The sequence below is a fragment of the Bradysia coprophila genome, unplaced genomic scaffold (genome assembly GCF_014529535.1).
Source record: "Bradysia coprophila strain Holo2 unplaced genomic scaffold, BU_Bcop_v1 contig_232, whole genome shotgun sequence".
Lineage (NCBI taxonomy): Eukaryota > Metazoa > Arthropoda > Insecta > Diptera > Sciaridae > Bradysia > Bradysia coprophila.
The window spans coordinates 5,296,109-5,309,273 of NW_023503493.1; the positions used below are offsets into that span (position 1 = coordinate 5,296,109).

General features: G+C 36.6%; 2 protein-coding genes across 3 annotated transcripts; one reads left to right on the forward strand and one right to left on the reverse strand.

Moving 5' to 3' along the window:
- Positions 1–5,149: 5,149 nt before the first annotated feature.
- LOC119076053 (NADPH oxidase 4-like) lies at positions 5,150–9,718 on the reverse strand. Of its 2 annotated transcripts, none has more exons than XM_037182688.1 (10): positions 9,406–9,718; positions 9,240–9,335; positions 8,658–8,856; positions 8,387–8,484; positions 8,137–8,321; positions 7,564–7,672; positions 7,254–7,490; positions 6,810–7,181; positions 5,424–5,602; positions 5,150–5,344 (listed from the first exon to the last, which is right to left on the reverse strand). In XM_037182688.1, exons 1-10 carry the CDS (start codon positions 9,466–9,468, stop codon positions 5,224–5,226), a joined length of 1,659 nt encoding a protein of 552 aa, XP_037038583.1. In that variant the 5' UTR covers positions 9,469–9,718; the 3' UTR covers positions 5,150–5,223. The 2 variants fall into 2 exon arrangements, with proteins under 2 accessions (XP_037038583.1, XP_037038582.1); XM_037182687.1 differs by having other exon boundaries at positions 7,564–7,693.
- LOC119076149 lies at positions 6,042–6,751 on the forward strand. Its single transcript, XM_037182832.1, has one exon. It carries the CDS (start codon positions 6,093–6,095, stop codon positions 6,708–6,710), a length of 618 nt encoding a protein of 205 aa, XP_037038727.1. The 5' UTR covers positions 6,042–6,092; the 3' UTR covers positions 6,711–6,751.
- Positions 9,719–13,165: the final 3,447 nt, after the last annotated feature.

The following is a 13,165-nucleotide window of genomic DNA, read 5'->3' on the forward strand; positions in this document are numbered from 1 at the left end:
ATACTTCACTCCACGTATTAATCGATTTTCTATGCAATTTTACATTTTATAATTGTGATGTATTAAACTGTCTCGTCAAACGTATGCATCAACTCAAACAGATGACTGCTTCAAGTCTGTCAACATTTTCCAGACGGGAACTGGCATAGTTATAGCAATATCTATGTTAAAACTAAAGAAGTAAGAGATTTGGTATCAGTTTGTTGAAAATATCTTTATCAAAAAAGGTAATAGATTCGATAATGAAAAGATACTAGCCGTCTGTGAAAGGTGTCAGCTGATGTATTACACCGGAAACTATGTTCCATTTAAAATAAAAAAGAATTGTGAAACAACTACAGTTAAGGTCAATCAAATCTGTGTCTACAGTTAAAGTCAACCAAATTTGTGATCAGCTGGTGCATCAATCACACTGATTGTACGATTAATATCACTAGCATGTGTTTAACTATTAAATAGGTATAAATGCGTGGTAAGCACTGCGTGTATCTATGTGGTAGAAGTGCTGAAACTAGGACACTTGGTTGACTTTAGGTGTAATTTAATTTGAGATTAATTAATGAACTCTGTAAAAAGAATAAGAAACGTAAGCATAGAGACAACTGAAATAAAATTTAAACTAAAATTAAGTCCCACAGAAAAGTGTTCTTCGGTCGAACCCCCTCTTGTTATATTATTAATAATGAAAATTAAGAAGATAAAAAAAATATGAAAGAAGTTTAGGACTATTAATCAAATCATTAAAGAAAAAGCTAACATTTTAAATTATTGAAATCTATATGAACTTTTGTGATTGTTAAACAAAAATAAAAAAAAATTATAAAATGAAAAGATGAAACAAACAAACAAAAAATTTATGACAAAAAAAATGTAATGAAAAACTCTGCAACTGTTTTATGGGATAAATTTATTCACTTGCATTGCTATTATATCTATTAAAGAAAGAATTTTTGTTTTTGTTTTTTCTCAATCGAAATTTGATTATATTGACAAATCATATTAATCTCATTAAAGGTAATTAACTAAAAAAAAACAAACAAAATCAACAAAAATTGCGTTCTCTATTTATTTTTGGAATACCTAAAGTTATCTTCGAAGGAATGGCCAAGACTGTAGACTTTGGGCACGTCACGCAGATCGCCATTTTATTAGATGCGCGAGAACACACCATTTCTGATGATTTTACATAAAAACACAGCACTGGTCCTAGCATGAACACTGAAGTCAAATTCAGAGGCTATAGCGATAAGAGCTACCACTTAGGATTGTTTATTGTATGTTTTAACTCATACAACGAAAACAAGTGATCTTTGTGTACAAAAGAAATGCCAATCCTACTGCGATTTCATCAGCATCCGAATATTTTCTATGTTCATGCTAGTAGCAGTGCTGTGATAAGAAAAAAAAATCAACCAACTACGTCTTACAATTTCGAACGTTTTATGCATATATTTCGACTATTTTCCAGTAATCGAAAATCGTAGTGTACTTAACCAACGTGGATATATCAAGTAACTCTTTACTTTAGTTTAGTTGACTTCAGATAACAATTGAAAATAAATATTGAATAGCCACAAAAAAGTCCAAAAATGCTTCGAGGGATTCTTTTGAAAAACAGCCTACCGAAATCGGACGCATTTTCCAGTGGACTTTTTTATATGTGCCTAGAAAGGACTTCGACCCTAGAAGCCAAAACCACTCTCAAAAAAATTCTTCGAAGCTTTTGTGACTGGTGAAAGGGGCTCAAAAACCGAAAAATTGCACTTTTCTTACAAAAATTTCTCCGGGTACACGAGCCGTACATGGTCGTGTGGGGTGTCATTAGAAAGATAATCACATATACTGTTGAGCCAAATAGAGACTCATTGGTTTTAAAATTAATCCACACTGAAATATGTGCAGTTGAAGTTTTCAACCGAAAACTTGCACTTTCCTTACCAATATTTCTCCAGGTTCACGAGCCGTACATGGTGGTGTGGGGTATCATTTGAAAGGTAATTTTATGTGCTTTTGGGCCAAATAGGGTCTTATGGGGTTTGGATGCATATGCGATGAAATATGGGCACTTAAACATTTCAACTTCTCATATTTCATCGTAGATGCTTTCAAACCCCCATAAGACCCTATTTGGCCCAAAAGCACATAAAATTACCTTTCAAATGATACCCCACACCACCATGTGAGGCTCGTGTAACTGGAGAAATATTGGTAAGAAAAGTGCAAGTTTTCGGTTGAAAACTTCAACTGCACATATTTCAGTGTGGATTAATTTTAAAGCCAATGAGTCTCTATTCGGCTCAATAGTACATGTGATTACCTTTCTAATGACACCCCACACGACCATGTACGGCTCGTGTACCCGGAGAAATTTTTGTAAGAAAAGTGCAATTTTTCGGTTTTTGAGCCCCTTTCACCAGTCACAAAAGCTTCGAAGAATTTTTTTGAGAGTGGTTTTGGCTTCTAGGGTCGAAGTCCTTTCTAGGCACATATAAAAAAGTCCACTGGAAAATGCGTCCGATTTCGGTAGGCTGTTTTTCAAAAGAATCCCTCTTCATATCCCACTTTTATATAGAAAATAGTCCAAATAGATCGAAATTTGGGTTCCAAGGGTATAAGAACCACGTGAATACAACGAAAAATTCTTTATTTTAGTTGATCTCACTTCTATCAGCAATAAATCATGAAGAGCTGCACAAAAAACCTCAAATAAGCGAAAAAGAAACGAAATAAAGGGATAAAATTTCGTCGACTTGGGGTGGACTTCCACTAAAACCGCTCCAACCCTTTGCAGCGAAACTTATCCAAGGATATTTTTGCATGTTACAGTACTACAGAGGCTAGGCTCTCTCACCATACATACCATGTCTCGGACTTGTGTCACTGCAGCCGTTCAGGTACTTCGGAAAATCACCTATTTCTTCATCTAAAGTCATTAATATCACCGTCAGGTGAACATGGACCTGGTGGTAAGTATACTCAAATTTTGCGTCTTTTCAAGACCTTCAAACGTAGCTAAAAAAGTTTTTTCCCGAAATTGTTTCACTCGAGTAATTGCAAAAACATAGCTAACGCCGACCCGTACGAAACACCTATTCGTATCAAAAGCCTTTAATGTGAAACTCTTCATTTCTCTTACTTCATTTTCTTCTCTGCTGAAAAACTATTCTCCCTTTAAAATCACTTACATTATCCACTCTTTGCCTTGTTATCATATACAACTAAATTGCCGGAGGCAATATAGACAGCCCCGTACGAAGACAAATTTCATAAATTCCTATTTAAACAGCTATATACCGCTATATTTACCTATATTTCACTATAAATAAACATTTCACAGATAAATATATGCTATTATATAGCTCTATATGCCTGTATATAGCTCAATATAGCTGTATATAGGTATATATAGATGTCCGTATATGGAATCCCTGAAACCCCACACACATAACAAATTATTTCCATGTTACCAGAAACTCTCTAAGTATCATTTTTCCCAAGATATTTCTATTTTACTAAAATCCAATATGGCCGCCGGCAGCCATTTTGTTAGGAGACCGGAAATAGTACCGACGCTTTACATTCGTTAATACCTTTCAAACAAAAAAAAATTCATGAAATTCGGTCAAAATTTACTCGAGATATTGTCAAAATACACAACGTTCACTGTACTTCCGAGTAGCCAGATAAGAGCTCACTCCAAGAGACCTAGCTCACGCTCCGGAGAACATAATTTCATAAAATTTTTTTTCCCTGATTGGTACGGTCAATACCTATCTAATAAAGCTAAAACAGACGAAATATGTTCAAATGTGGCCGACCTACAAGCAAAAACTGCTTGCCGCCCTGTGCCTGTTCCACACCAAGGGGTCTAACTCACGAGTCGGTCATCCGATTTCCATAAACTTTTTTTTTGTCGATCGGTATTGTAAATACCTTTTATTTGACGTATCACTTACAAGTTTAACGTTTAAATGTCCGGAGATATCTTCGAAAAACCGTAAAGCACTTATTGGGCCACAGCTCGGGAGGGGTCGATCCAAAATCACTCATCTTCGAACTTAGCCTGTCTTTTGACATTACCAAACGGGAAAAAAAAGAATTTTCAAAATCGGATGCGTTTTACTCAAGTTATCGTGCAGACAGACAGACGGACAGACGGACATTTTTTTTTTCGCGGATTTGGCATCTCTAGACAACCACAATAGGTTTCCCCTTACTCAGGGAGTCCAATTCGACGTGTTACAAACGTATGCGTAAACCTATAAGACCCCAGTACTTCGTACGGGTCTAAAAAAACGATTTTGTGCCCCTTTTCGCAGACCTCACTACCTCGATCGTCGACAACAAAATAAATTTCACCAAACGTAGTACTACGTTTTACTCGCATCAGTTCAACGAATCGAATGAGCTATAAGTCAATAAAATCCGTGACACCTTGTCCCAAAGTTGTTCGAAGATTTGGCGATATTTCTCAAAAACAAAAAAAAAAGTTTTTTTACTCGCCAGAAATGAAGTTTGAAAGTCGAAACCAAACTTTGACTTTATACCGTCATACCAAAGGCACGCTCCAAACATTTTTTGCGGAAAGTGGCTTAAAAACATCTTTGGACTATCCTGAACATTTTATAAGCAGCATGTCTCAACTTTTTTCCACAAACAAAAATTTTTCTCGCTTGTCGAAAACTTGCTTACACGCTGAAAAATGGCCGACTCGTAGGAAATTCTATGAATAATTTTCGAGTATGTGTTAACCAATAAGAAAATAATTTTAAAGGTTTTTGTGAAAAATAAGTACTAAATATGGGTCACATCGAGGGGGAAACCATTATTTTGTGATTAACACTTTTTTTAGATCATTTAAGCAAATTTGTTCTAGATTTTGAACCATACATGTTCGTGGCATTCATAATTAGGCATTCCATTAGGAGTGGGTGGTTTATATACGGAGGCAGTGTGGAGATCAACACCGAGATGCTACATATAAGCTACTTTTCCATGTGTGAGAACTTTAATCCTCAGAATTAGCTATTTGAGCAGAGCTTAAATCAATAATTAATGGGAAAAAACATTAAAGAAGTTATGTCAAACGGTTCCAGAAGAAGTGGCCGAGTAACAATGTTGATAACAATGTAAGCTACGGGTAAGATATTTTACAAAATTTTATTCAAATACCTCTCGTCAGCCGTTGTTACAATTTTTCATTTGTTTTCCATTTGTGATATTTCAATGAAATCCTTGGTGTAGAAACCAGTAGTTGTAGCCAAGTTTATTCTTTTCGTGACACATTTTTTGAATTTCTGCATTCAGGCTTTTCGGACCCGAACTGAACACTGCAACTTCTTGCCTTTGTAAAATGAACAACAAAAAAATTTCATCGAAAAAATCCAAATTCAAATTGAACAGTGTTAGCGAAGAGAACGTACTTTTGATAGAGAAAGTCCAAATACGAGAATAGACTGCACCAATTCGGTCGGCCCGAGTGTATTCTGGATTTAACAAACGAAGACTCTTGATGGAAGATTTTAGCAATTTTTTGGGCGTTGAAATTTTTTGTTACATAAAGTTGAATGTCCAAACGATCCGGAGCGTTCTGTTGCCACAACTAAAGAGGTAATTCGTTTAAACTGAGTGAATAGAAAGGGGACCGACAATTCTGAAAGGTTTTTACTTCTTAAAGATGTCAATGAACTACTGTCTACGCGACTCTAAAGAAGTTATAGCTCAGGACGTCGAGTTCTTGCGGAAATTATTACTATAAGAAGAACATTACTGTAGGTTTGGAATCGAAACAAAAATTCCTTTTAAACTCATCGCAATTCCAACGAAACAACAAAATACGGAAGGAAACGCACACGCACGTTATGTTAATGCACAAGATGCTAATTGAACTTAAAATTTCAATGTCCCATCGTTCGAAAATAGTGCAGAGAGTAACGTTCCCCACATTTTAGTGTAAATTTAGATCGGTTATTAGATGCAATTCTGGTGCCAGGCCAACAATTTTTTCCACTAGCTCTGTCTTGTCGCGCTATTTACAGTTCAGTTAATAATTCAACTCCGTCGAAAAACGCACAAAAATTGTTGAATTAAGAATGGATGGCTTGGAGGGTCACTTATTGGAACTGATTGCTAGTCGAGACTGGAAGAAAATCATCCAATTGAGTGAGCATTATTCGTTGACCGAAAAGTCTCGATTCTTATGGGCCTGGCCCAGTGAAAAGTGTCTGCTGCAACTCAAAAATGTTCTAGCAGAAAATGGTGTTAAAAGTGTCCTAAGCATTGGTTGCGGATCGGGTTTACTGGAATGGCTTTTAGAAGAAATGACAGGACTACCAGTCAGTGGCATCGAACTGAAACATTCACTGTGGTCATCCAACTACTCTCCAGCAAAATTCATTAAAGTGAAATTCATTGTCGATGAACCGAGCACAGAATATCTTCGGGAAAGTGCCTCAACTGTTGACAATTTTGCTCTATTATTCTGCTACTTCAATAACAGATCGGCATTCGATAAGTACATCGAAGCATACGATGGAAATGTGGTGTTGATAATTGGCCCACGAAGTGACTGTAATATTGTTACCGATCCGCTACCATTGGATCCTAAATTTTGTGGACATAATGGATTCAAATGGGCTGTGAAAGCAGTCATTAACATCAATGACTACGAAGACGATTGTAACATTTTAGCTGTGTACAGAAGAGACTGACTCAATAAAGAACTGTGAGAAACCGAAGGATCTTGAAAATTGATTTGAATTAACACTTTGACCGCACCTGGTAAAAAAGGGATCAATTTCGGTACTAACCTTTTCCATCAGCTGCTCAAAAATACTCGAAAACCACAAAATCTGTTCCACATGCGTAACCACCCATGTCAAATGTATGCGACTCGGTTCTTTCCGCAACTTATAAAGCAAATCATTCAGTACCGATATAAACGGAGTTATACCCACACCACCAGCCACGCACAACGTAATTTTATGTTGAAATATCGACTCCAATGGGCTGGGAAATGGTCCATCGACAAGGAATTTTAGTGGCGGACGCTTATGATATGTTTTGATGGTTTGATGCTTTTGGAAGCATAACCGCGACGACATTTTTCCGTACAGTTCCATTGTCCAGTCACCCCGAGTTGCGATGAGCAAGGTGAATGTATGATCGGTTTTGGTAGGGACCTGTCGATGTGGCGTTGAATAGATTTGGTTTTTCCTTCGAAAAAATAGATTAGGAAATGGCAAGCCGTGTACCTTAGTGACTGTGAATGGATGCCATTCCAATGAAGATATATTCAGGCACTGCAGTAAAATATACTGGCCCGGTCGTATGTTCATTTTACTCTTATTGAGACCCAAACGCAGGAAGACAGCTTTGCCCGGGAACTTTTGCATATTGTGAAGCACAACGTCATTCGCATTTCGTTTTATGAATCGGACGAAGGCGTCCGCTAAGTATATGAACAAGCCAATCGTTGGCCATATCCACCCCTAATTATTTGTGCAAGAAGATTGGTTAACGAAACATTCAGCAAATTAAAGACGAAACAAATCACGCGCTTACTCTATGTTCGCCAGAAGAGAATTGTTCCTTGTTGTGACACGTTTCATCAGTAGCGTTGACATCGTGTGCACATGGGAGGTCAACGTTGGTTTGGAATTTAATGATATTGCTGGCGAGAAGTAAATAAAAACTAAGAAAATCCTTTAGAACAGTCAAATCGTTGTTTCGTTGTTTAGACCTCACTAACAGCCTTTTACGACAATAACAACCCACGCAACGCCTCGAAGTATAGAGGATAACCTTTGAGGAAACTAAGGCGTATAACTGCTGTCTCGCCTAAATGTAGACTAGAAATTCTAAACACACAGCAACTGCCCCAATTATGAACCTTTGAGTGAACTTGGGGACGTTATCAACGAAAGAAAAATAATTAAGCCACTACGCCATCCCGCACGTAATACTAGCTATCACGTGCATTAAGGTTCATTTGAAATCAGTGACATTGCACTCCTCAAAGTTCTTCAGAAGCAATAGCTAAATACACGTAGAATTGGAACTACATTCTTTTGAAACGAATGCCAATCTCACACTGATGTAATTGAAAAATGTAATTCGCAAAGATTGCCAACTTACCCCAACGAGTGAAAGTACAGCAGCACCAACACCATCAGCATAAATAGATGGTGCAATGCCAAATAGCAATTGTAGTAATAGTGACGAATGGGACGTGTGGATGAGATCCACATTACAATCAAAGCAAACAGCATAAAGCATCCGGAAAATCCAGTCGGTGTGGCAAATATCAATCTGAGGTAAGACTGTGAACGAGAAACGACTGACAAAACCCGGAAGATTTTGAATAGTTGAATCACTTTATAGTTACATCATTCGTCCCCCTTGCCCAGTTCAGATCCAAATGCTGCCAGTCATAAAATTGTACGAAATTTTTTGCATTTATTGTATGCGCCACAGCATGGATAACTGTTTAAAACATAAAACGAATTTATTAGAACGTTTTTCCGGCCATAAAATTTTTTAATGGACATCATGACCAGGGCCTATATGTTCGTGAAATTGTTTCACTAAAAGCTTTCAGATGTGACTTTCTCAGTTACACACAAATAGACCCTGGTTATTTACGTATATATACGTACCAGACACTAAAACCAGTCCAATGCTGAATGTCATGTGCAAGACCTTAATGTTTTCCAAGTAAAATGTTAAGCAAAATGTCGATATTCGTCTTAAGATGCAATGGATGATTTGATTGAAAGTGCGACACACCGGTAAAATGGAAATCGCAACAAGGAAGTACAGTACAGGAGCGGTTGCCCGTGAAATGCAGAGTCCATGCTACGAAAGGAAATGAGTTCTTGAAATGAATTAGGAACATGTTGACGGAGGTGTCGTTGGAGAACTCATGTAGTGTTTTATTGAGAGCTTCTTTGGGAGCTTTTGTTGTTTGGTATTCTAAAACTTGAAATTTGAATGAGGTCACACCTCACTAAAGCAATAAATCTACTACTTTAATAGCGCAGCATCCGCTAGTGATTGTTACAAAATCTATTACTTCAATATTTCTATCAAACATTTCGCTGTAAAAAGGAAACACTTGCAAGATGCATCGCTTATTTTTGTCATATTTGTTGATAGCGGATGACTAGCCGTTTCTATTAGGCTCACAATTTGGATTCACTATTGAAAGAAAGAGTTGAAAAAACGATGATTTCACTCACCCCAACAATTTTCTTTAGTCGTTCATACTCCGGTTCGTCATAATAAAATTTGTATGACTTACAGAACACCAGAAACAGTGACAGGATCCACAGAAACTTTTGATGACAAAAAAAATCCAATTTTTGTAGAAATCGATCCTTTCACACAGTGTCTCAAATACCTTACCAGAAAAATGTATTTCACAAAGAACCATTTGGTACAATTGAATATTTTCAAATTAACGCACATGTTCCCCTTTTTGCGTGCTCCAGTTATCGAAACAGCATCTCTTACACTGAACAGTGAATTCGACAAATATTTTCCACTCCGATTGTTTTGTTAGTATATGATCGATTGTATAGTTAACACAGGCGGCCCAGGCATCTAATTCCATACCAGTCAATATTCATTCACTGTCGTCGAATAATAGACTAATAGTTATTAGTATAGGCGCACACATCATAACAGCACTTTTTGTAAATGCATATGTTCTCGAACTGCCAAAGATCGTTAAATGAAGAACTTTATATCGAGAGACTTTAGCATAGCACTTTAGATACAAGCATGAACATTAACATAACATCTCACAAATTAGGAGTCTGTTTACACTAAGGGAGTAAGGACCATTTTAGGAGGAACGTTTAAATCCGAAAAATCGTTTGGCTGCCAGTGAAGTTGGGAAATTTATTTACTGAAAATTTCCTAAATTTACCAAAAATTTGCTGAATTTACCACAATTTACCAAAACGGAAGCGGAAACAGTTAAATCTAGGTAAATTAAAATTTCAACAATTTGCAGTAACTTCTGTAACTAAAATTCGCAATAGTGGGCCCTGTAAGGCTATTCTTCTAAAATCTTCTCTTTAGGGATTCATTTGATTAAAACAAAAAATCGGATTTTTGATGGGAGATTTTTTCGATTGTAAACGTTCGTATGGAAATGGTTCTTACTCCCTACTCTCGCATAAAAAACTTAGTGTAAAAGAGGTTCTAGGTAGTTTGTGTAACAAAAAGATAACAAGCCTCCCGCCTTTATAGAACGAAACTCAGATTCTACTATGATTTCATCAGACTCCACGTCTCTTCTATGTCAGTGCTTGTAAGCTTGAGTGCTATGATAATAGAAATGAGAAGCGAACGAAACGTGTGTGAAAATGTGTAACAATTTTCCAATCTCATCGTTTTTTCCCTCATTTTCATTTTTAATTCGTTTATTTCTTTTAAACGTATACACACAATTAATTCGGTTATTTTATATGTACACAAATATAACATGGAATATTATGTATAAATGGTCGGTTGGTTGGCCGATCGTCGTCATATGTTCAATTTGCATCGTTCACTTTCTTGGAAGTAAGTAAATCACGTTCTAAGCGAGTTATGTATAAACAAAGCGAAACTGGTGTTCGATATTATGGTTAGCATAGAAAAAGAAAAATTGAATTTGAGTTCGATTGAACAGATGAACGGAATAATTTACTTAAATTCAGAAATGCATTTTCAGTCAGAGAAATATATCTTTCTTTGAAGAATTTTTCATTAAAAAAATGTTTTTTTCCAATTTGTCTTTTCACTTGAATACGCTAGCAGAAGGTAAAAATGTGTGTTACAGACTAATAGTGGAGAAACAGATTTTGCTTCAATCTTGTTTTGTTTACCATGGAGAGAAAACAGTAAGTTCCATCGAGATCAATGTTTGTGGGCAGAGCGAAGCGAGAGCTAAAAATAGGTCAAGTTTCAATTTTCTACTTTTTCACGAGCATGCATGACTTTTCACGTTTCGAACACTACTTTCGACGCACTTTTAGCGTTTCAAATCCATTACAAACGTCGGGAGTAAAAATGAAAACTGTTTTTTTCATAGAACTTATTGACCTGGGCTTCGTCTCAGATCAACAAAATTCACACGAAAACTAAACTTTTATCCTTTGTCATGCAAATATTTATTTTGACACACACACGGTGTGAAAATAAACATTTTCTAACCTGAACTGTCAATTCTAATATTTAGAGGTAAACGTCATCTTCTCACCGTGTATGAGTGAACAAAATAAGAGTTTTCGCGGCGCACATATGACAACGTATCAGATATAATTGTTGATATGCTTGCCGTCTGTGAAATCTTAAAACGATTTGATTTGATACAAACGAAGAAAGATTAGGTCATCATAAACAAAGAACGAAACTGTTGTAATATTTCAATGATACATCCGCCCACAAAGATGTTTCCATCATAAAAGTTTCAAATCAACACACAGAGGATTCGCGGATAGATACAACAAGTTTTTTATGACTTCCGCCAAAAGAAAATGTTTCGTTTACATTATGCGATTGTCGGGTCATGTGTAAAAATAGTTTACGACGGATGCAATATTAAAAGTAGCTTGAGAACATCTGTGTTCTATATGGCATGACCGTGACCGTTGAAACGATTTGTTAGGAATTGTGGGATTTGTGGAAGACACCAATAGGAAGCAGATACATTTCGAGATAATTGTCACGAAAGTAATCGATCTTAACGTGTCGAACGTGTTTTAGGCCCGATTTTCTTCCAAATTTATTGATTGCCCGTCTGGGTTTTAACCAATATCAGTCAATAAATTCATTTTTGTCATTTTCTCCTACTCTATGGAAACTAGTGAGAAAAACCTGAGTTTTCTTCATTATTTCAAAAAGCGACCGCCACGCCACCTTACCGTTCGAAGAAAAGATGTTTCTTATGACCCAAGAAAGCTAAATCCCACAAAAAGACCCATACGGGTCAGTCCACGCGCGCAACACTTTTTGAAGACAATGAAAACTGGTCTCTCTTTCCATTGTTGTAGCGCAAGCGGTGGTGGTGAGTAAACGGAGTGAAAAGAATCAAAAGAATCACCGGCGTCCTCACAGGTCACTGTTTCCTAAACAAACACGCCCATACAATCGGCGTACACAACGACCCCCACTGCAACAAATGTGGAGAAATAGAATCATCCGAACACTTCCTATGTAAATGCCCAGCGTACATAACTGAAAGAGCCAAATGCCTAGGAAGATGCGGGAAAAGGCAATAAAAACGCATAAGATTCTATTCAGTACAATTAGGCCGTGTGTCACCGCACATTCTTTAAAAGAATTAAAAAATTCTCAAATAAGTTGACATTTTCAGTCTGAACATTTCTGACAACAAACTTGATGTAAGCCTACACGCCAAATTTTCCAATTTTCAACAAACTAATCCTCGCCGAGTTAATACTGCAAAATACGAATACGACACACAATTTGTGACTTGGACTTTGCCAAACAAAAACAAATTGACAATATAGTAGCATTTCAGTTGATCGCTAACAAAAATCGAATACACACAACATTGTCCTGCAAGTTCACCACACTAATTTTAACTGAAAGCCAGACTTCCACTTCCAAGGTCTTTAGGCAATATATACCTTGCGCTTTGCGTATTTGTGGGGAACATGCAAAAGTTCATCACAGTAGGCTATTGAACCCACTAAAATCTAATTTTAAATCGCTAGAATAATTCCATAAATCTAAATGTGATACTAAGAAACCACGTGTTTCAATAAGTCCTGGGAGCGATCCTGAAGACATGGACCTAATCTTTTTGGGCTGAACGTACTTTCGTTCACTTTTCCAAGCCCTCTCAAGAAATATCACTAAATAACTAAAGAAATCCAACATTACATCTACATTACACATTACATTACACATTGCACATTACATTACATTACATTGTAATGTAATGTAATGTAATGTAATGTAATGTAGCGTTACAAACTGCATCTTTGATTTCTGAAGCCAATCGGCGAGATAAAATTTTTTGCTTTGCGAACTTTTAAAGTACTCACAAAAGTTCACCAAAGTGCGCTGCTGAACCCAGAAAAAGTTGGGTATTAGTAGCTAGATTCGCTCACTGAACCTTGCAATATTACGTAATATTACGTAATAT